The following is a 25,458-nucleotide window of genomic DNA, read 5'->3' as shown; positions in this document are numbered from 1 at the left end:
CAAAGAGAAAAAAATATATAGTTATTTGAACAATAACAATTAGTTTATGAGCTTAATTTTCAGAGTTAATCTTCCTAGCTATACCAAAAACCGCATCTCTGATTACAGCACGTTATTTAATTGAAGGTGTCACTAAGGAATATATCTCACATTAACATTATCTCCTGTACCTTTATTCATCCTACAGTTTCATTTGCTTCTCTGCTGATTCCTGAGTCAATTCTTTATTTTGCCTAAGTACAACTCATTCTAAACATGTTCACTGAGATTATCATTTATTCACGATGCAGAAGGATTGTCACAGTGATAAATAGTGGTGTTTTCCTTCTCTATGAGTTTCTAAATTAATTATTTGAGCTGGAAAGCTCCTCTGATTTAATTTCTTCAAACAAAGATTTTATTTATAGTTCATGGAGAAAGTACAGAAAAAAAAAAAAACAGATTGGAATCTACAGTTTGAAAATCCAGGCAAAGTGCTTGGAATGACTGAACATTCTGAAATATTTATCAGATGTGTGTCTTGACTACAGTCAAAGGACAAAAAAAAAAAAAAAAAAACAAAAACATTGAATACATGGAATTAGACATTTAAGAATTTTGTGGATCTCTCAAACCTCTTGCAATCATAAAACATACTAACGTGTTCTAGTATTTCAGAAGGCAATTCCTAATCTAACTGTGAATGCCATAAATAAATAAATAAATAAATAAAATTGCATATTAGATAAACAATATAATTCTGGCAAAACTTTTTGTTCTCATTATTCCTCCTGTAAGAGAATGTAGGGAGAAGGATGTGGAGGGAGGAAATCTTTCAAAGGTCTTAGAAGTGATTACAACGTCTTTGGTAGACTATAAGGAAAATATAAAACCTGGCAAATTTGAAATTCATGGATATAACATCAACACCTTCAACGATGATAAAAGTTATCTTTTACAAATTGAGATAGAAAAAAAAAAGGAAAGAAAAAAGTGAAGAAAACTATACAGGGAAAAAAAAAAGTAAGTTCTCCTAACAAATTTATATATAAATGCAATATAATATACATATAATATATAATGTATATTTGACCCTTTTTAATTTAGAATAGTTCAGCTGGAAGAGCAAAGATCACAGTATCACAGAATTGTAGGGGTTGGAAGGGACCTGGTCAGGCTGGAGAGTTGGGCAGGAAGAAACCAGATGAGGTTTAACAAGAGCAAGTGTAGAGTCCTGCATTTGGGAAGGAACAACCGCAAGTATCAGTACAGGCTGGGGGATGACCTGCTGGAGAAGGACCTGTATCAAGCCCAAGATACATTTACTTGCATGTCATTTCTGAAATTTTTCCTGCTTCAGTAATTTAATTTTAAGAACCTTATTTTTTTCACGTTCCAAGTCAGAGGCCAAGCAGAAACATGCTTCAAGGGGCAAGCAACAGACAACGCTGATCTCATTTTGATAAATTCCATGATTAGTACCTGAATCCTCTTTAGTTTTAAAATTTGTTTAATTACTAATGATTAGGGATAGAAAACTTTATAGCATAGTTATGAAAGATGTCTTTTTAAATAAGAAAATCTTTGCTTCAGAGCTAAGCACTTTTTTTTTTTTTACAGGAATGGTCATTTAAATTACAGTCAAGGGGAAGGATCAATTATTGAATCATATTCCTCATATTAAATAAGCTAAAAAACAAAAACAAAAACAAAACAGCTGAGATACCTGTATGAGGAAATGAGCACCATTTTGAAGAAATGCATCTTTTCTTATTGGTATACTCAAAGTATGATGTGTTTTTCCTTCTGGAAACAGGAGGATGCTGTTTCTAGACATATTTAGAATGCCATCTTTTGCTCTCTCAGGATCCAGAGCTCCAGCTGGAATATACAGTGCAGTATAAACTAACTGCACATTTCCAACTGTTCCTTTCTCCCTTACAAAACTCAAGGATAAAAAGCGTCCTGTTGGATTACTTTCAATCTTCTGATTCTCCAAAGGATAAAACTTTATTACGCCATAAACATCATCGCTGTCCTGAATGTAAAACAAAAGCTGCAAAACAGAAAACAGCATCACTTACTCAATGCTACAATTAATATACACCACAGTTTTCACGTTTTCATGAAAGTATGTCCTGACTGTCATCATACATTTTTATCGTTAGTGAATTGGCACTCAAGAAAGAAATCAGATTGACAGCCCCAAAGTGTTGCTTGTGCACAAGCAGCACACCACTGATAGCAGCAACTTTCCTGCTATGCCTCATCTATGTCAGAATGAGCTTTGAATAACTGATTTTTGGTTCAGCAGCCAAAGTGAATAATTTGAATATATTTCAGACTGTGAAAAAATCATTTAATTCACCAAATTCATTCCAATCATATGTTCAAAAAGCAAAGTAGGGACCTGAGTCACAGAATTGTCAGTAATGCTAATTACCCCTTATTTAAAAGTTCAGAGGTTAGTCTTAATCACTAAGCCATCCTCTTGAAGCTGTTACTCTGTGTAAAACATTCCAGTACCTACAGCAAATAAGCAAGTGAAAATAAATGCTCAACCTTCTCTTAGCAAGCAACCAATCAAGATAGCAGTTATGCAATGATATTTATGATGGGAATATTCTAAGCTAAATGCTACTGCATTAAATAGGTCTGGCCTTATAAAATATGTTAAGCCAAAGACTTTGGATGTGGCTCTTTATACTGAGAATACATCAGCTTGCTTCACTTAAACTCAAGCACAACTACTTCAATTTAGCCAATCCACCAAAACTGGTGGATCCTAATCCTAATCCTACTCCCTAATTATTATCTATCACCTCCTCAAAACAAGTTCTGAAATCAAACTTACCTCAGATGGTTCGCTGACTTCTGCGCCTCCCTGTATTGTATGAGCTAAGAGCTTCAGAAGATAGGGCTCTGCTTCTTCTGGTATGTTATCATCAATAATGGTCAGTGAAAGTGTGACCAGCATCTGTCCTTGATCAAAATGTATCTCCCCGGTCTCTGGAACAAGGTCTGCAGTCACAGGTGACAGATCACTGCTATTTCGAGTTATGACCCAGGTCACAGAAACATTTCCATGTGTTCCACCATTTCTTACGATCGTGATCCCTTCAAACCTGTGGTTTTGAATGAAAATAAAAATCTGTAACATGCAATTATAATTAATATCGGTTTACTTAGCTATCTGTTCCCTGGAAGATTTATACTGACTTCAGTGGAATCGATATTAACTGCTGCTACTGACATTTGAGTCAGGACTTAAAATTTGTGAAATCATACCACAGAAGTAGACTTTTCTCAGGTTGCTTATTCATGAGATAATATACATAAAGACATGAGTAATATATCTAAAGACATTAGTTAAAATTTATTTTGTTTACAGTAAGAAAGATACTGAGAAGAGGAAAGTTGGCATGTTTATATTTTTTCTCAGGAAAGATGTTAAATTTCAGAAAACTTTTTCTCAACTAAATTTCTACACTGTTTTATGGACTATATCAAAATACAATTGTCAGGCATGAGTGTTTAAATAATGATTTTATTTAAAATAAAGTGACTCAACTATTTGCCTATGCACTGAAATATAATTTATCAATATTTGTGATTATGGAAATGTCACGTTTCCTGTATCTGTGTATAAGAAAGAAAAAAAAAAAAGTGAATATTGAAGTGCTGGGCTCTACATACTAGAAATTGTTCATAAAATCATAGGTTGATACATTACCTCTTTCTCTGGGGATGAACCACCATCACTAGCTAGCAGTGGACATTTTTACTAAAACTGGCAATATTGTATAGATATTAGTTCTGCTTGTAAAGATTTGTGTGGAGATTTGTTTTTAATTTATCTGTAAAATTACATGTATTTAACTTTTTTGGAAGTCTATGGGTATTCAGTACTTCACAGAAGACACTCACCACCATTTTTTAACCAGAGACTGACTTTAAATACAGTATAGACAAAGATTTACTGGGAAAGGAAGCCTGAAATATATTTTCCACTTGTATGAATGGGTGTGTGGCCGCATCACAACTTCACTGATCCATCTTTTAGATTAAGGGTTTTTCAGTATTTTGATAATGTCATTAAATATTTACAGTTCTCATATATAGTTCATAAATATTAAAATACTTCTGCATAATTAGACATTTTCTCCCTTGAAAATTCTATATCGTTTATAATAATTACACAGTAGGTGATTTCTATATTAATTTTTCACTACTGATTTTATAATTACTGTCAGTGAAATCCTAAGGATGCTTTACAGTGCCAAACAAATCCCTTAACATGACGAGATACTGTTTGAAGATCTGTAGTACCTTGAAATTTGGTCTTCATCAATGATAACAGTTTGAGTAAACAGGATACTGTTGATTGAAAGCACTCCATAGGGTTTATCATTTGGTTGGATGGTGACGTGAACAACAGATGGATTAACCAAAACAGCATCTCCCTGTAACGTGTCCTTAAGGAGCATAATTTGGAAGGTCTCAGCAATTTCTGGTATGGCATCATCAAGGATCTTGAATTTCATATATACTTCATGAACTAGAGGTGTGAAGACAATAGTTGTATTTGGCTGAAGATCTAGGAAGTCTAAATTGAGCTGCGCGTGTGCTGTTGAATTCCCAGTTATGATGGTGTAACTGACGGAGACTTCACATTCATCAGGTCCAATTAATTTTCCACTGTCATCCTTACCACGAATCACTTGAATTGTGAGCATTTCGACTTCCTCAGGCACCATGTAAGTGCTCTGAGCAAATCGCACAGGGCTGTCATTTTTCTTAATATTAATCTGAACAGAATTCCTTGTGGTGTTGATTTCAGCCCCTCCCTCCACACTCCTGAGATGAACAACAAACAATTCATCATTTTCAGGTATCTGGAAAAATAATAGTAGCAACAGGGTGTAAGTCCCATTTCAAATACATGCAGAACACTTACTTAGAAATATGTTATGTATATTTAGCAATAAAGGGAAATAATATAAACATTACAACCCTTTTCACATTAAAATAAACAGGCAAAAAGAAACTCGCTTGCAACTTTGAAAATCCCTTCTCAAAATTGAATGTTTCCATTTTCTAAGACATACTTCTATGCTATGGAAATATGAAAAAGTGGGAAAAGACAAAAAAAAAAAAAGGGCAAACAAAAACTAGGCAAGAATCAGATGAAGCTCTATCTTTCCAACTAGAGAGTGTGAGGAGATCCAAACTCAACTTGTGGAAGTTGCTCTGCTTGGACACAAGTGTTCCTGACAGTTATTTAGTCTGACATCTTTATTTGCTGATGTTAACACCATTTTACATCTATGCATGCCTGAAAGAACAGAGGAACAACATATGAACACAACCTACCTTGGCCCTTTTGTTCCTATTCAACGGGAAAAAGAACAGTTCCTACTTTCAGACAGACTCACATTCCCAGCACAGCTTCAGTCACAGCTCTGAGAATGTGCTTGCTGATGCTTATCTATTAATTAGACTTTGGCATTTCTACATGTGGTTTGTTTAGAACTGCACTTTAGTTTTAGCTCTTTAGTCTCTAATAACTGATGCAGCAGACAAAAAAGAAGGGTTTATAAGCCTTGAATTGCAGAATTTAATATTTTTTACTTTATATTATTACATTTTATTCCCCAGTCTTGATAGGCTAAGTCTGTTTAACTGGAAAATATCATTATTTTATTAATACAGAGAGATTAGAAGGAAATATTTAAATATTACATAAGATCCTCACATCTCATTCTTGTTGTGGACTCTCAGAAAAAACAGTATTATTTGCTTCTGAGATAAATTCCACAACAAAATTGCTTATGTGTTACTAATGGCATTGCTTTGTTATAGGGCTGATGAATCCTTTCCATGTAGTTCTGTTTACTGAGCAAAAAAAGTTCAGAATTCCTTGTGGTCCAATATTTCTTCTCTTTTTACACATTTGTTAATTGGCCACCCTTAGATCCTGTTTCAGGGCACAAAGGGTATGCACGCCGCTGTCTTTGTAGCTGAGGCCAATTTTGTCCCTTGTTTGACTTGTGGCACTTAAACTTGCATAATATTATTGACTGATGCAGGTTGTTTGTTTTTTTTTCCAGCGTGAGATTTGCAAGCTCTCTGTCACCTCTCTCCTACACTACTATTTCCTATTTTATCTTATTAAAATTGATGTTAACTTACGCTTGTTTTAGTTCACTAGTTCATATACTGTCTTGCAGTACAAAAATACGCATTTGACAGTCAGAACGTACATGCCATTTTAGTTGCAGATAAAATCTTAGTATCCTACATAAATAAGGCATTGTGGAGCTTTCAATTACATCATGATTGACCAATAAATACACGAGTCAAACTTCGAATATAATAGTATAAATGATTTCCAGTGCTGCCTTGCCTCTTTAATTTTCTCTTAAAGTTGCAATTATACTTAAAAAGGAAACCTGCACAGGAAAAGTACTATAAATGCAGAGCTGTGGAAATCAGAACTGCAGTCCCCTACCTTCTGTAAGGCTGCACAATTCAGAAAAATACTTGTTTCATTGGTTTCCCTAACTCAGATCCTAAAAGCTCAAATTAAGTTCTGACAGTAGTGTTACTGGATTCTTGTGAACTCTATCATCATCATCATCAATAAAGGTTTTTGTGCAAAATTCATCTTTCACATACACTTGTGAAAGACTTTCAAAGAGTGGAAAGACGTTGACTAGACACACCAAATACAGATCAAACTTTTAGAAACAGAAGTTTGAGAGCATTTCTCAGAATAAAAATAAATAAAATCACATCCTCCCAAGAGAAAAGACCCTAATAATTTATTTCTGTGTGTAAGTCACTGAAATATTACATTGAATTGGAAAGAGATGTTTCTACACTTCAGCACCCCAGGTTGGCACAGCCTCTTAACACTAGAGTATCAGTAGAAATGTGGAAGGACATTTTTTATAACTAAGAGTAAAAAGGAAACAAGCTGCTTTACAGTTCTGTGCTCACTTCTGAGACACACACCTTTCACCATTATTGTTTTCTTATGAATTTCTTACTAAGTTGTTTTGCATCATATATACTTATTTTGATGTCTCAGTTTTCCCTCTTAAGCTTATTATAAAGGAAAAGAAAAACACAAAAGAAAAGTGCAGGTAAGAAAAAAGGAAAATCACAAGTTGCAAATTAGAAGAATGTTTTGTTTACTCTGAGATAAAAAGAAAGCCTCACAACCTATGAGTTATGTTGTGGTTTTTTTTTGTTTTGTTTTGGTTTTTTTGTGTGTGTGTTGTTTTTTTTTTTCAATTGGCCAATCTGAAAACAGAAAAATGTTAATTATCACCTAGTATTCATGCTTTCCACAAGACTGCATGTTTGTTTCAGGAATCTCATCTATTTTTAGGATTTTTTCAAATATGTTTCTACCCTGAAACATATTTGAAAAAAAAAAACCACAAACAAACAACGACAAAAAATATTTTTGAATCTGCCTTTTCCCTGTGAATCTTCAATGTGTAATATTCTTTCTTTAGTGACAAAGATAACATGTCTGCTCAGCCAGGATATGCACATAAACTAAAACTATTCACTGATGAGAATTAAAGAGGGAGCTTGGAAAGAGTAAAAATAATAGACCAGAGAGCCAAAATTTAACATCACTTCATCAAATAGAACTGCTTTTAACCTTATTTAAGCCAAGCCTTTTTGTAACTTATTACTCTAAGTCTTTCCAGAACTTCAGTTAACCTTCTACGTATCAAAGCCTAAGATGAAGTCAGCTTGTTCCTACCTGATCATCAAGCACTGTTAAATTATAAATCAGCTTTGATCTCCCAGGTGTGAATGTAATATTTCCCTTAGCTGGACTTAGGTCTTCTTCAGCTGGGTTTGGACCATCTTTTATCTGCAAAGAATTGATTTGTCTGATGAGAAGTCTATAAAGCAGGAATACAAATCCAGTGCAAGTACAATAACCAATATGCAGTGTGACTTGCATAACAAATGACTATCTGTTCAGCCATCTCCAACTTACAACTTACATGAACATTCAGTTGTGAAAATCTGCTCTTTTCTGGCAGACAGTGTAAGTCAGAACAACCACTCTGAAGAAATCCCGTATTTCCAGAATAAGAGGAAGAAAACTACTTCCATATAGGCCTATGGGGACTCTTTAGTATATTCTGATGCATAACTGACTCTTTCATATTACAGAAAGGATATTCATGCAAATTCAGTTTGAATCAATAGTATTTCATAATAAATTCCAAGACAAAGTAATAGTACTTACTGGTTTTGTGTCCCTTCTATCTTAACTTGTGATATTAAAGATACTAAATTTAACAGTCAAACTCAAAATACTACAAAGCCTCTTAAAGGTCATATGGGATTTTTTGGTTTTAGAACATTTTGTAAATTATTTTTCAACATACATATATAATGATGTGAGACAGACCTAAGTAATTGTCCAGAGAGTAAGATTTACTGTACCTTAAAACAAACATATTTGCAAAAAATTGCACAGAGAATCATATTCAGTACTTTAACTATTCATGCTATATTTAGTATTAATAAAATCCAGTGCAAAGCTTTTCTGGTTTTGACAGGTCTAGACTAAAGCTTTGAGGTCTAGATTAAAGCCTTACCCTATAGGACCAGGCAACTAGTACAGAAATATCTATATGAAAGATTTTATATATAATTTTAAAGTAAATAATAGAGTCTGAGCTAGATAAGAAAAAGAAAGCAATGAAGTCAGTAATTGTATCACATTCAAATCACATATGTAAATAACAGGATAAGTATTCAACATGATTAATTATTTCAAAAGCTTCATTTGCAGGGGATTCAAGATAGAGATCAAGATACAGATGATTATAGATACAGAAATTCACCAAATCCTGAGCACTCACAGTTCAAAGTTGGGATAATCATTAAAGACTCACGTGAATATTTGTATGTAAAATAAATATTTTTTAAAAAAATTAAAAAAACTTAGATAAGACACTTCTTACATACTTAATATGCATTATTTTCTAGTAATACATACTGATGTTGCCTCACGTACCTTTCTAAATGACAGAATATACTCGGTTTTCTCTAGTACCTCTTAACGTTAAACAGTCAATTAAACAGTCAGATAATTACAGTATTTTCTATATGACGGTTAATATGAATCCCTTTTATGAAACAGATCTACCTAATGTAGATGTAGGTATTTTGTCCTTCTTCCCCTTTTGCAAACACTTCAATAAATTATGATTACAGCCTCTCAGTTTAATCCAACAGACTACTGTATGAAGTCTTTTGGATAAACTCACCTCAAAAGTTATGACGACCGTCCCATAGGTTCCCCTCTCTCTAATTAGAGTGAGCGGCACAAATTCATTTCTGCCCCTGGGCTCATTCACTGTGATTAAGGCAGACTAATGAGGAAGAAAAGGAACAGACAATCAGACACAGATCGAATATCAAAGCAGAATGAAGAAACTGTTACCATAGAAATATCAAACTCCCACAGACAAGTTAATCCAATCCGCAAACCAGTCCACTGATGGCATACATTTCCTAGCAACCAATTAGTTCAGCTAATGAAAACCTTAAAAGATTTCAGATAAAAATGTATCACGTAATGCAATTTGTGTGTTTTTGTTGTTGTTGTTGTTTGTTTGTTTCTGTAAATGAACATAGTCAACATACACAAAGCACTGACATATCATCACTGGTATTTTTAGGAGCTCCTACACCCATTAAAAATAGGTTTTCACCATCATGAAGTCGTTTATTAGATAGCTAGCTATAAATGTACTCAGGACAATCATTTAGGTCACTGGTCACTTTTTTAGGCTATTGTAGGTAACAGATTTTGAAGATATCCACAAATCCCAGAAGCAGCTTGGCTTAGTACTGTGGCTCTAACATTTTCTTATGTTCTTATGTTTTTTCAGAGAAGTCCTATACAAAATTATATTGTCAGAATGCTGTCAATAAGGCATAGCTACTCGTTCTACTAATACAACCTCTGTATTATTGCAAATATCATCTGCTGGAGTAACAACAGCATCTTATCCCAGAGGGTGTTATAAAATGCATATATTATGACAATGTTCCCTCAGTAATTGGTAATTAACCCTACTGCAAGAAGCTGTGCCTGCTCTTCAGAGGAACAGGTTTATATTCAGAAGCTACTTCTTTGTTTACATGCTACATTTCAAAACTGAAATAACAGTAGCAATAAAAACAAACCAGATGTAAATTATACACTCAGGTAGAGAGTATTTATACATCCAAACAAGTCTGGAATTTTAACTGTTATAAATTTCCAATAGAAACAAAAATAATATGTCAGAAATACATGCTTATAGATTTACTTCCTTTCATTATCCTTTCAGAACTAAGCAAACTACCCACATTAAAGCCAGAGAAGACTGAAGAATATTCAAACCTGGATGGAACTGGAACTGTTTGTGTGACTCACAATAATCAAATAGTCTTCTTCCTCCACTGCAAAATGTTTCACACGTCTGGTATCCAGAACAGAAAGAGTCTGTATCTGCAAGGGAAATATGAGGGTGACTATGTTTATCTACATATGTATATAAACAAATACATTTTATATTACATTGTATATAGTGAGAAAAAGTACGCATAGAATGTTAAGAATTCCAAAATTATGTATAAAACTATACATGAAATAGCTTTTAAAACTTTATATTTTATATATATATATATATATATATAAGCAACTAATTTACAGAATTAACATAACTTATCATACATTTTCCAGAAAATGTTCTATGACTTGATTGCTTGAGAATTTCTTCCCCCACTTCCAAGCAGAGCTACAGGCTGGGAGATGAGTGGTTGGAAAGCTGCCTGGCCGAGAGGGACCTGGGAGTATTGGTTGATAGTCGGCTGAATATGAGCCAGCAGTGTGCCCAGGTGGCCAAGAAGGCCAACAGCATCCTGGCCTGTATAAGAAGCAGCGTGGCCAGCAGGGCTAGGGAAGTGATTGTGCCCCTGTACTCGGCTCTGGTGAGGCCACACCTCGAGTACTGTGTTCAGCTTTGGGCCCCTTGCTACAGGAAGGACATGGACGTGCTCGAGCGAGTCCAGAGAAAGGCAACGAAGCTGGTGAGGGGTCTGGAGAACAAGTCTTATGAGGAGCGGCTGAGGGAGCTGGGGTTGTTCAGCCTGGAGAAGAGGAGGCTCAGGGGCGACCTTATCGCACTCTACAGGTACCTTAAAGGAGGCTGTAGAGAGGTGGGGGTTGGTCTGTTCTCCCACGTGCCTGGTGACAGGACAAGGGGGAATGGGCTAAAGTTGCGCCAGGGGAGGTTTAGGTTGGATGTTAGGAAAAACTTCTTTACCGAAAGGGTTGTTAGGCATTGGAATGGGCTGCCCAGGGAAGTGGTTGAGTCACCATCCCTGGAGGTCTTTAAGAGACGTTTAGATGTTCAGCTTAGTGATATGGTTTAGTGAAGGACTTGTTAATGTTAGGTCAGAGGTTGGACTAGGTGATTTTGGAGGTCTCTTCCTACCTAGACAATTCTGTGATTCTGTGATTCCCAGGTAATCCTCCCTGCACCCTCAAATGTAAATATATAAAAAATACAAACAATGTAAACAACTAACTATGACAAACTTACATCACTGAAGTTATGTAGTATTTTAGGACACAAAACTAACTCTTGTCACACAGAGTGCTTTTTTCTAAAACATGGCCAGACTGGAGGACCTCCCTTGGTCCTTGCCAACCCATACTATTTTAAGATTTTAAAATTAAAATCGATTTACCCACAACAATCTGTGTCCAGCCATGAATGCATACACACTGTTGTTAGAAGCTCCCTGTGTGGCTCCTCCATGAGTAACCACAAGGTAGGAAGAGGCTCCAATTTGGAAAGACACACAACTTGTAGGATTCCACATACTGAAATTCTGCAAGAAGAATAAAAAAAAAGTAAGATTGTGACTTAAATTCCTTATTAACTAGCATGTCTGGTGTTCAAAAACAAACATTTACCTCAACAGGAACAAATACTCCTTTCCACTGGTAGACAGTAGAAAACAAAGCTGGAGGCATACGCAACAGAACACCGTACAGGATTTCTCTTGAGGTAAAGAAACACCAACCAGATGCTGATTCTTCCACAAAACTTTGCAAGACAGATAGGACACTGATACCACCCCCTGCAATATAGTAAAAAATAAAATAAAATAAAATAAAATAAAATAAAAACACTATTTACTATTATATTACTCTTGATATCTTTTCTAACCCCATTCCCATTATTTACCTCCCAAAGCCAGACCTAGTATGAGAAATGATGAAGTTGTGTCTTAGTATTTGTTATAAGTGTATATAAATACATAGAAATGTTACAATGCTAAGGATATAATGAGAGTTAAGCAGTAAATGTATTTTTCATTCATTACAACTGCACATGGAAGACATATAGGCAATTTGAGTCTGACTCATAATAATTGATCTTGGAATTTAGCTAACAAGAGAATTAGCTAGATAGCAAGTAGTAAAGAAAAAAAAAAAAAAAGACAAATTACAAAATGTTCATGTTTTGTTCCCCATTTACAACATGTTCATGTTTTTATTCCAAGACGGTCCCTAAGCACCGTCTTGTCAGAACTAAACTCCAGGAGCTAGACTCTTGCATGTCACATGTCATTTATACTGTGTTAGAAAGATCCTGAGTTACAAGTAGTACGGAACAAATTTTATTACACACACACAAATAAATAAATAAATAAATGGCTAGTGACAATAATGTTCAAATTAGCAGCAAAGACAGAAATAGAGATTACTGAAACTGGCAGAAGTGGCTGATGACAAGGTGATTCTTAAGCAGCTAAAGTATTTTATCTACTAAATCTTACATAGGAAAATATTAACTGAATTGTGTCTGAATACTTGAATTTACATTCCCAAGCTACATCTCCTGTATGCTTGGCTACTCTCTTACTATCTCCACTTCTACAAAAGCAGTGGACATTCTCTGTAAAGTGAACGTACTGATGCCAAATGCAGTATCTGATGATGTCTCCCACTCAACGCTCACAGAAACGTTAAGCCCATTACTCCGTGAAACTTTCAAATAAGCTGTAGTGTTGGCTTCTTCAATTATGATGAAATTTGTCCTAAATGTGAGAATCATAAAAATAAGGAAAAAATTATTTTATAGTATATTCATTGCTGTAATAAAAATAAGATTTTTACTGTACAATTCCAGATGCAGAATATACAACAGAAATAAAAAGAAAATATTAATAACAGGTTTCAGTATCTGATGGACTGGTAGCTACATTAATTAGGGTTTCCCAATGATCCTTACTACAATCATGCAAAATCATAGGCAATTCAACAAAATCTTTAAACAGACTGAAATTTAAGTATATTAAATTCACGTAATAAATGTTTAGATAATATTATTATTAAATATTAATATAAATTATTAACTCTAAATATCAATGTATTAATAAAATAGCATACATACATTTTTTATTTAAATAGTAAATTTATTTAATCTGTATGGTTTCAGCTGAATGGTTTTTAAAAATGGCAGTCCATATGTGTCACTTGCTTCTGAAAAACAGCCTTCAGTGAAAGTATATTTTTTACAGGTTTAAAAATGAAAGTAAATTATAAAACGTATGACTTCCTGGACACTGATATGAGGTTTGGAACTTTTAACATGGAATACTATCAGTGGAATATGTAGGCACTAGTGAAGTATTAGTTTATAAAGAAAAATAATAATAAATAAATTGAAATTTTGGATTATGAATAGTCCTTTTTATGCATTTTTCTACTCTTTTGTTTAGCAGTAATAGTATTTCACAATACCTTTCAAAGTTACAGATTTACAAATTGGGTTGCTGAATTTCTTTAATGCGATCCATCAAAAACAAAATTGTAGAGAAATATTATCTCTTTGGAGTATGAGCAACTATCTCCTTTTTACTGATCAGTGTAAAGTACCTATTTCCAACTGTATAGATGCTGAAAAGCCCTAGTGGAGCCTGGTTTTGTAATATTGTAATCATAGTTTCCACTCTCGTGCCTAGTCTGGCTCCTCCAGTTGGATTGAACAGGGTGACAATGAAGTGCTCATCCATTTCTGGTTCTTCATCTAGTACCGCAGAAATATGCAGCGTCTGATAACAAAACAAGCATACAATGTTATTGAGACATGATAACAGATGATGACACAGCTCTATCAGAATGTGCTACCTTTTTTTTAAATTTATTTCACTATAAGGCTTTGGATAGCATAGCAGGAGAAGAGCAGCTCATGAAGCTGGAGAGGACAGAATTGAGGCAAGCTCAGACTGAGTTCAGACTGAGGTTCTAAAGCCATCCATCTAGTGGCCTCCATTGGTGCAACACTAAGATGAGCATATTCACTTTTCGTTGTTGTTGTTCTCTTTTCTTTCTTTTCTCATCCTATGATCCTCTGAAGTTTTTGATCCTAATTTCATACTTTTGTTCTCTATTTATTCCATACATTTTTGGGTAGTTTATACTCACAACACAGCTATAAGTGTAATCAGTTAAGTTGGTTTTAATTTATTTTAGTTGGCAGCTAAGCTATCTTCAGGGAAACAGGGTAATCTCACTACTGGTGCTGTCAAGAAAGAAAAGGAAAAGGAAAAAAAAAAGCAAGAATAGTGAGAGATTTGAAATACTCTTTCCTCTCGATGCTTCTTTCCCTCTCCTACACCACTGTGGATGAAGATCAGGTCTTCTAAAGGCAATCTCAAACTAGCAAAGAGCAATCTAGAGAAAGCTAAGTGCTTCACTTTCATTTGGGGCTCACTGTCATCCTTCACACTACTCAAACAAGCAAAAAATTTCATAGGTACGCATAGCCTTGCTGTACAAAATAAAAAGTTAGTGATGATGCATTTGGAAATAATACAAAATTTACAATGTTTTATATTTCTGTTCATTTCCACAATAAACCATATTTACCAACTATATTAAGAAGGCTCCAACTTCTTATAGATCTGCTGCATTGTGATTCCAAATGCATCTAAAGGCCAGAAATTGAAAACCAGTGTTTCCAAGAAAAGTTTGTCTCAGTTTCTATCCTATTGCCTGTAATATGCTAACACTAGCTTCACCAGCTTTACTGGCAAAAATAAATAAATCGAATTGTGATTAAACCTTAGAAGAGTCAGGATTCACAAACTTAAGCTAGTTCATTTTGTAGCTGACATTCTTGTGAGGACAGTATAGAGGCAGTGAGCTTAATACTTAAGTTATTTTCCAATCCTAAGACAGACAACTGTTCTACTTTTTGTATTTGTTGCAGCACATTCTGTTTAGTTCAGACTAACTAAAATGTTAAATTACAGAATGGGATTTTTACTTTGATCTTAACTATTAGGCTTGCAAATTATCACTTTAATTTAAAGTAAGTTTGCATTTCAGCTATAGATTGACTACATAAAAAGAACTGTTCCAAAGCACACATGAACGTTATCTATAGTGTACTGTTTTCAATTTACCTCAACCCTTACAAACTAAGAAACACCTAAAGATGAGCCCATTTAATTTTCACACACTTCCACATCAGATAATAACAGGAAATCAGTCACAGCTCATGACTCAATTCACTTTATGAATGAAAGAAGTAGAAAAAATAAACAGAAGATAAAGCACAGACATTTCTGAAATCTTTCCAATATTTCCAAAAAAAAAGCTTCCTAGACTTCTCTGGTAATAACTAGCATATTACCTTGAACCTGACTCCCTCTTCGAGCACAATATATCCTTGAGAAGGGGTCAAATCCATTGTTGCCTCTGAAGAGTTAATCTCACTTACAAGATACTGAACAGTCACAGTGCCAAATATTCCCTGAGGTGGTTCTCTGATAATATTCAATACTGCAACACTTTCCATCAAATGGATAGATGTTTGCTCTCTCAGAAAGAAGTGATTGCTGTTATTGAATGACAAAACTCCATGGCCATCATCATTGGCAAGTATAGTAATTGTAGCTTTTGAAAAAGAAATAATGAAAATATTCTTTGGTTAACACAGTAAAATATAAATATACATATATAGTAACATAATACATAACATAAACACAAATACATTCTTCCTTTAGTGTGTATATAATGCTTATGTGTCCATGACATTACCTGAAGAGAATGGGAAGGCATTTCACTTTAACTAGGAAGATCTCTAGACAGGAAGAATATAGTCTCTCCTAGAAAAGGATTATGAACTCTCTAAAAAGACCTCAGTTCAGTGAGGTAGTACACATTGAAAAACTCATCTTCGTGCTTTCTGATTCATTGCTTTACATATAAACTTTTTAATTGCACAGATTTCACAGGGATGTTTCAGAACCTTCCAAAGGAGTATAAAGATTCACCATAGCAGGACAATGGTGCTTTCTGAAATATGATTATTCAGAAAAGTGGAATTAAAATGTGTGCCACAGAATTCTAAAGAAATGGAACATTAAAACTAAGTTTTACCTGTTGTGTTCTCCCCTAATTCCAGCCCCAGAGATGGATTTGTTAAAATTAACTGGAACTTCTCATCACCTTCAGGAATCTCATCATCAAAAATCATGACATCAACAGATTTATGCCTTTCTCCATCAGCAAAAAAAAGAGTCTAGCGTTGAAACACATAAAGCACCGAATACTTACATCAGTTAATATCACACAGAAATTTTTGACTACGGTAAACAGAATTCTGTGAAATAGGAAGGAAGGGAAAGCATAGGAAGAGCCATATTCTCTGTTCCTTATAAACTGATTGAATCAGAAATATAAAGGTTCAGCACATTACAGAATGAGGACAAGAAAGAATAATTTATTTTGAAAGTCCTGTTGCAAAAATAGTCTATGAAAAAGTTTGTATGTCTAATCAAAATTAAATTTGAAATCGATGTTTGAAAGTTTACATTTTGCTTTATATTAAAAAATATATTTTTAAAAAAGAAATAAATAGTAAGAATAAGAATATTTTTATTTCATTCTATTTAGATTACCAAAGCAACTGAAACAAGCTGAAACATCTAGCATCACTACTGATCATTCTGCAGAATAATCAAGAAGATATTCTTTTACGGAAGCTGAAAGAATAAAAAGTACTAGATTTAGAGTTGCTTCTTACCCTTGAGGTTACATTAAAATCCAAACCCAGCTGGGCCTCCAAATTTTGGGCATAAAAAAATACAGACACATTGCCATATGATCCTCTGTTTCGGTAAGCCATTACTGTCAGATTCCCATGAGATTCACTAACTTCAAAACTAAAATAAAAAGAATAATTCTCAATGTTCACTGATTATGTTCTTTTGAAAAAGATAGTACATTTTTATTACATTTTCACTCTGAATTATTCCCTACATTATAGTTCTCTAACGCATCCTTTTTACCTTTTTTCTCTTATCTAAATTGAATTAAGTAACATGAGGTTTTTGTTTTGTTTTGTTTTGTTTTTTGCTTACATGAATGGTGAGGCTGGAAGAGTTGATGCAGGCTGGGGAGGTTAGGCAAACTGGTGATATAAAAGGACAACAGTGAAAGTAGTAATAAGTAAAAGAATTCTGATTAGATGAATAGTGAATTTTTGTTTTCAGTGTGGGAATCCCACTTTCTAGTTCAGCTGAATTGAATGATTACTTTACCATCTCAAAGACATGGCCCTATTTTTAACAGGAGTTTTACTTTTAGAAAGAAAATGGGCAACACCAATCACTAATTGGCACAGTAAGTTCTTCAAGGAAGATGAGACTTACTTGGTACCTTCCCATTCAATTACTCCTCTTACACCATCATTAGCATCGATAACAATTTGAGAAGCTAAACCTTCCACATCTAAAAGGCAAAACAGAAAGACAAAAATTAAAGAACAATAAAATCAATTTTCTTGATTTTCAAGAATCACAGAAGCATTTATTCAATCGGTACTAATATTACAGTGTCTTTACAAAAAATGTGTAGGAGAAAATGGGAGTGGGCAAGATAACTGGAAAGAGTCCTTACTACTAGAAGTGCAATAATGCGTCTTGAATTAGCACTGTAATATTTAATAATGCATAAAAAAAAAAAAAGACTAAGGAAAATGTAGAAAGTTAAACAGCACATAAAACATTAGAAAATAATAAAGTCTAGATTTGCGATGGAATCTTAATTTGTCTTCACTATAAGTGTTTATTACAATGACATTCAATATTTTGCATTTGCCATTCTGAGTATGAGAAAGACAATGAGGAAGAATAATAAATGATTCAGCATTTCATCTTCTATTTGTGCTTCAGTGCCTCATCATACATTCTAATGGCACACCTCAGATTTCACTACAAATACACAACTATTAATTTATTTGTGGGGTGTTCACATACTGTAATATTCTACTGCTCCATAAAGACATACAGGTATTTACAATTAGCCTGAAATCGTAATTGAATACACTGCAGTGTGAAAAACACCAAATAATAGGTTAATGTCAGAAAAGTCTACTAACTTCAGAGACCAGAACTTTACAGTCAAAACTTAATACTTCTCAGAAAATAGGTTGTTGTTTTTCAGACAACCGCACCACACAACTACCTTAACTTACTTGTTTACTTTTTATAAACTTCAACTTACTTTCTAAAACCAAATTGACTTCACCGAGTCTGCCATAAGTATATTATGTTTAGATCCATATACATTTTTCCATCAATTCAGATAAAACTGAACAAAAGTAGAAGATTATTGCCATGAATCTAAGCCTGTCACTATGAGGTAGAGATGACGATGAGCAATAGCTCTACACAGACAACAGAAGTGTTACTGAGGTTTACAAATCCTGAGGGAGTAATGGCAATTAGAGACATTTCTGCTTCACTCCTGCATTTTCTCATGTCACCCTGAAGTCAGATCTGTTCACCCAGGATCTGTAAGAGTTTGCTCACAGACACACACGCGGACACACGTATTTGAGTCAGGCTATTTCTTCTACCAGAAGAATTCACTGACATGTTATGTGAACACATTTTTTCCTTATGACTTAAAACTATTATTTTCTCATTGTAAGTAAAGCTGACCCAATGCAGTGTCACATCAGTGTTAAATGGTCATGGTTCAAGGAGACAGCCAAAGAGAAAGTGAGACTATACAACACTGTTTAGTTTGGATGAATCTTTCATTCTTATATGCTACTCCTTTCATATTTTAGACTCAACTATTCACAAATCAGCAATGAGTCTTGCAAGTTACCTTTCAATCTGTAACGAATTAACTCAGTCACTTCTATAAGCATGCAAAGAAAAGGGAAAAGAGTCAAAGAAGATGTCTGACATTATATAACTAGTCTTTAGTACCACAGGATAATCCAACAGTTCTTAAAGCTAATGACTACTATTCTACTGAATTCTGAAGAAGCAAAATGAGAAGCAGACTAAGCAAATAATAAAGATCATTGCAAGAGTAGGAAAACCATAAAATATGTTTCCTAAAAGTGATAAAAGAATAAAAACAGACTTTTTTAAAAGAGTGAGCAGAGTAGCCACATAAAGTTTTTTTTTTACTTTTTTTTTCCATTTTGTAGTTTGTAAATGAAAATCAGATGAAAAAATCACCAATAAACTTTTCAAATAATTGTCCTTTCCAACTGATAATTACTAACTCCTCTACGAAAATTAATTTAAATTTTCCCAGAGTTTAAAAAGCAAGAGATTAAGTGTAATAATAAATCTATTTCATATTCTATGATGTTTCTTCTAAATAACCATGTCTCATCTCAGCATAGTTGGTAAGTAAGAGGAATAATGGTAATCTCCCAAGGTAATATAATATAAACCATTAAAAAGGAAAAGTAAAAATAATTTGCTATAAGATGTTTTTACCTAGCTTAGGTGGGGATGACGTTGAATGGTTCATGATGAGTTCCACTGAAGTTAAATTAACCAAGAAGAATTCTTGCACCTCTGGTATATCATCCTGCAAAACACAAATACAGTACATCCTCTTCTCATTGTCCTTTAAGAAACTTCCACAGAAGTCACCAAAAAGGATCACACAACAAGTCTCTAATATTACTGTGACACTAGAATTCATTTTTCTGTTTTCCTGAAATAATTTTATTGGGTCTGAAACTGATTATCGTGGAAGAATTAAGTAAGACATTATATATCATGAAAAAGATCCTGTGGTGACGCTAAACTATTCTTGCAAATAAATTACTGACCGATTTTAGAGGCATGTATCTCCAGCAATGAAAAAGTATGAGCCTGTAGCCAGCCATGAAGCACACTGTTCTAAATACTACTAGATAGTTGGTAAAGTTTTAATGAGACAACTTTATTACCTTTAGACAGAGGTAGAGCTGCTTTCTGTGACTATTTGATCCCTTGTGATTTTAATATTAAGATTGAAACCATCTTTCTAAATGATAGTGAAATATAACACAGGGCTTCAAATAATGGCTGCAAGCTTTAGTTCCCAAAATATTACCCTTTTGAAATCATACAGAAAAGTACAGAATTAAAGGGTTTAGAGGTTACCTCTAGAATAGTAATATTTATGGCAACTGATGTTTCTCCTTCTTCTAAAATCAGTGAGCCAGAAGCAGGTACATAATCAGCTCCTGGTTCAGCCACAGTCTCTTCTGTCTGATTACTTACAGTGAGCAATCCTGTAACTGTGGCATAAGTAACATTGATAGTACCTGTTTAATTTGTGAGGAGAAAAAAAAAAAGAAAAAAAAAATTGTTTTTCAGTTCTTATATAATGTTCACTGGAATGGATAAAGACAAGAGATCAAATTCTCATCCACAAAATAAAAAGACTAACTGCAAAACAGAAGGATTAAAAGAGTTATCCAAAGTACATTGGAGCTAGTGTACCTTTGTTACCGTTATCAATATGCCTTCAATTTGACCTTTGCTGACTTGTCTGTCTGCATAGGACTCAAAAATCATTGGGTCCAAATGCATCCAGAAATTTGAAGTTCTGTGGACCATAAATATGAAATTGCTGAAAGACTAACTGGGACATCTCATGTACCATTAATATGAGTTTTTGCAACAAGGACACTTTTTGGGAATGACAGATATCTAAGAAAGGCTCTAAAGACAGTGCTGGGAAACACAGATTAATAAATCTAGATACTTTCCTGGGTAGATTGACAAACTTCAATAGAGAACAAAATTAGGGGACACATGGATAAATATTACCAAGCAGAAAAGTTATACATTATAGTTTTGAGAATAAAGCCACCTCTCGCTAATCTGGTAGGGTAAGTCAAGTGGCAAACATAAGGAGTATGAACCTGAAATAAAATGATAGATGAAATTAAAAGCTGCTCTATATGAAATAAAATGTAAGAGATAAAAGAGTCCTAATTAATAAATAAGTAACGATGCTTATTTTAATTCAGTGAGAGATCTTGCACTTACTATGAACAATTATCTTAAAACATTAGTTTACTGAATAGTGTTCAAAGAGTACACTAGAGTATGGACTGGTATTAAAAAATAAATGGAAAAATAGTGTCATTAAAATGTCTCTAAAACTCTCTGGTGTCTCCAGATCTTGAAAAGCACTGTAAATGTTACTTCATTTCAAAACAAGTATGGCAAAAGAAACAGCCAGATTATCACCGAGGTGTAAATATAGTCCAAAAAGGCAAATAGGAAATTATTATACATGTTTTCTCACAACATAAGTTGCTATTTTCAGGCAACAAACACAAGATTCATTTTTTTTTTTCATGAAGCACACTATTGTATTGTAGAATTGAATACTATATAGTTTAAAGGATGTTAATGGATAAATTGATTCAAAGAGGAATCAGAAATTGTCAGAGGAGACATAAATTGAATTCAATGGTCTGGACACAACTTTTTCCATGTGACATTCCTAAGGTGCTGACTTCCTGAAATTCAGAGAAAAAATATGTGGGATGTGTGTACATGTCACTTTTCTCATGTTTTTTATTTTTTCTGAAGAGACTAATGCTTTGAGACAGACTCATTAGACAAAAATATGGTAACCTTAATAGCCACCTGATTGTTACAGCTTTCAGATCCCTTGCTGTATTAATGAGGATTATGACTCTAGTAATAAGTAATATTTAGTTTCCAAGTCTGCAGAAAGAAGCTTAGAAGTTCTGAAAAAAATACCAACTGTAACAAAGATTTTTCCAAACTTTCATTATCATGGCTTTTATTTGCCTAATGATAAGCAAAACAAAACTTCCTTTCTCTTGGAGTTGTTATACAGACCTAGAGATCCAAATTCTCTGTTAATAAAAAGCTGAATTGTTTTGTTTTCTTCTGGGATTAAAACCACCCTGGATGTGGAAGCAAAATTCAAAATTCCATGTGGTTCATCACTAGCTTCTACTGTTAGAACAGCTTCATATCCTTGACTATCCAAAACAGCAGCACCTGTAGAAGAAACTCCTGCAAGAGAATCAGTGGACTGCAGTGAATGAAGTGTTATGCAACTAATATTTTTGTCTTACATTATTGTTAATATTACATTTAAATAACGTTCAGTAGCCATGCAAATACCACGAAACCAAAGCTCACTGAAGTATGTGGATGGTGTGGGACCTACACACATATATATACTTACATTCTATAACAAATAGAAACAGAAATTTTATGCATACCAAGTACAAAGTCACAAAAATGTATTAAAAAATAAGAAAACTTAACAGGCCAGTGCCAAATATCAACTTCCCTATATTTTAAAAGGAAATAAACCATTTTCCCAGGAAGTACCTCCAAAAGCTTAAAACTATATTCCACTTCACAATCATTACATCAATAAACTGATATGTTTTCCAACTATTGCTTTGATGAATAATTTTGCTCATCCCGTTGGGCCACAGTGACTCTCGGAAGTTGATAAGGCACCTCGCAGCAACACAATCCATGTCAAGTTAGTTTGGTGTTTGGACATTAATTTCAGTTTGAAAAAAGGTATTTCAGAACGGATGCAGTTTAAGGCTTCTTTTCTCACTATAATTTTAATGGCAAGAATAAAATATTCTGACCACCTTGAATTCAGGGACAGATCAGTAAGTCTGCAGCTTGACAAGATTGTTTAAAAAGATAAAAATATCTGCATGTTTCATGGCAACTCTATCCATGACATATTAGTAAACTCAGTTTGCATTAAGATTAAGGGAAGAAACAACCATTGAATTAAATAGGCAGAGTTAAATCAGGATTGAAAACCATTTAAGTGTATTTGTGGAGACACGGTGGGATTTATATATACATACATAAGGACCAAGCCTATTTCAATAAAATGTTAATGAACTTTGCGTACTTTGCACCAGCTGCAGTTTGCTCAGTCCTATACCTCCAAAATGAAATAATAAAATTAAAAATATTATATTATTAAATGGTATTTTTAAGATGTAGCTGGCTATAGTTCTGCATTACCTTCTGTTTTGATGTTGTATAGGATGACTTGGTATTCTTCTTTTTCTTCAGGAATATGGTCATCCAGCAGATCAACATACAATGTTGTATTCAACGTCCCCTATTTGTTTTAAGGGTAAATTGATTAGCCATTATTTTATAAAACACAAGTGATATCATAATGACAAGTATTTTGAACAATTTCTTTAAGAAGAGTTAAGTATCAAGAATTGTAAGCTCCCTCCAGTTTGTAAGTCAAAAAGTGAGAAATTAAATAATCAAACCAAGAAAGAAGGACTGTTGAAAAGGCACACTTTTTCTCAGATCAGTTCTAATCACACTATTTTCCTGTAGCCAACATCACTGTTTATGGACTTACCTCAGGAAAAAAAAGTATTCCAGAATAGTTTGCAAAATTTTGTTTTACATTATGTCCTACTATCTTCCACTCAACAGTAACATTTCCCAGTCCTGGAGGAGTTCTTACGATGTGGAATTGTAATTGTTCTCCTAGGAATAAAGGACAAGATGCAGTGTTTCAGGGTCTCCTCTTCTACATGTTGGTTATAAAAATGAGAGGTCAAAAACATGCATCACACAGTTAAAGTATTTTTCCTGAAAGATATTGCTATTTTTGTCAGTTTGAATTTCACAGTAGTTATATACCACATTCACTTTTAATGCTGAAAAGAAAAACCTAAACTTAAACTCTTCTAGTTTTTTTTTTTCTGTTTTTAGTTCACACTTGGAAATAATTATGAACATATGAGGGAACTTGGTATAGATGAATAACTTAGAAAGGGAATGTTCATGAAAACATGCGCAAACATTAGAGCAATACAAGTCTGTAAACTGTACAAAACAGTAACTACTGTATGTACCAACAATAATAGTAGTTTTCTACAACAGTTCCCTGGAAAGAATACACATTATCTGAACATTTGCACTGTCTTGTGACTTTATTCAATGCATGCAGAAAAAAATGCTTATAATTATCTGTAAGTTCCATTTATGTGAGTTCGAACTTACAAATATGGTCACTGTTAGAAAACAAAACATTCAGAAAATGTTAATAATTTCTTATAATCTCAGAGGTAATCAGTATTGCTGGACAATGTGCATATAAAGGAAGCAAATACTATGGTATTTTGCACATTTATAACATTTAACCCCAAAGGCACTTTAATTAAAAAGAGTAGACCTCTTAGTAGGCTTTGTAAAATGTGGAAATTGTTTTATATTCACAAGTTTTTCACAAAATTTCCATTAAATATTTTAAATGTGGACATGTGAAATTAGCATGTTATATCAACATGGAATAGATCAGTAGGCAATATTTTGCAAAACATTCACAATAGAGGACAGATGGTTATTTATAATAGGTAGGTACATGGCATTCATATTTCATATGCATTTTTCAGGTCCACAGAATTTAAGTTCAACAGCACATTTTGTCCTGCATTGGCTTTCAGAGACATGAAATATGCAGAAATCTACAATTCTGAGATTTTTGAAAACAATACATGAGATTTCTTTTGCTTATTGAAGAATTAACAAAACATAAGATAATGTTATAATAACATTATGCTGCCCAACTAGTCCCTTTGATTATGCAATTTAGAGAGCAGCAACTTAGGATGCTGTCTTGCTATTCTACTGTATTACCTTACAGAATTGTACAGCATTGTACAGCTAAAACTGGCAAGAAAAATCTGAAAATTTTCTAGTTACATTTATTTTTTGTAAGGAAGAGTCAGAGATATGCATGTATATTGGCTACCAATGAAAGAGAAAGGAATTCTTAACTTCAAGAGCCCTTAATATACTTAAATAAAATTTAATATTGTAAAGAAGTAATACAAAAACTGTTTACACCCATTTTCAAATACATAAATGTGCTATTCAGCCCCAACATTTCAAACTTCAGTTAAGTCTCAGAGATGTCAACATTGATGTCGACATTGATGTCGACATCTTTGGCTTAAGTTGGTCCATGTTGCTTCTAAGAAAATTAAGGAATTCAAAATTTATTGATATCACAAGGATTCCACTTCTACAGTCAAATATCTGGATGGTAGACTC

The 25,458-nt window shown here is 33.7% G+C and overlaps 1 protein-coding gene and 1 pseudogene across 2 annotated transcripts in view; both read right to left on the bottom strand.

Annotated features, from left to right (window-relative positions):
- Positions 1–680: 680 nt before the first annotated feature.
- LOC310891615 (adhesion G-protein coupled receptor V1-like) lies at positions 681–12,256 on the bottom strand (the record flags this gene model as incomplete). Its single annotated transcript, XM_083853860.1, has 7 exons — positions 681–2,035; positions 2,834–3,104; positions 4,309–4,874; positions 7,763–7,876; positions 9,291–9,395; positions 11,767–11,910; positions 12,233–12,256. The coding sequence occupies 7 exons, from the start codon at positions 12,254–12,256 to the stop codon at positions 1,655–1,657; spliced, it is 1,605 nt and encodes a 534-aa protein (XP_083709986.1). The 3' UTR covers positions 681–1,654.
- LOC310891618 (adhesion G-protein coupled receptor V1-like) overlaps positions 12,010–25,458 on the bottom strand; it is a 74,517-nt pseudogene continuing 61,068 nt past the window's right edge. The window contains exons 35-45 of the transcript in view: positions 23,756–23,886; positions 23,398–23,497; positions 22,225–22,404; positions 20,503–20,666; positions 19,846–19,939; positions 17,752–17,830; positions 17,124–17,262; positions 16,478–16,619; positions 15,729–15,991; positions 13,967–14,142; positions 12,010–13,125 (exon numbers count right to left, since the gene is read on the bottom strand). The product of the transcript in view is annotated as an adhesion G-protein coupled receptor V1-like (transcript). The remainder of the gene's footprint in view (positions 13,126–13,966; positions 14,143–15,728; positions 15,992–16,477; positions 16,620–17,123; positions 17,263–17,751; positions 17,831–19,845; positions 19,940–20,502; positions 20,667–22,224; positions 22,405–23,397; positions 23,498–23,755; positions 23,887–25,458) is intronic.

This window comes from Anser anser (genome assembly GCF_964211835.1).
Source record: "Anser anser genome assembly, contig: HAP1_SCAFFOLD_198, whole genome shotgun sequence".
NCBI lineage: Eukaryota > Metazoa > Chordata > Aves > Anseriformes > Anatidae > Anser > Anser anser.
The sequence above is the reverse complement of the archived record's forward strand: the minus strand, read 5'-3'. Positions and strand labels throughout refer to the sequence as shown.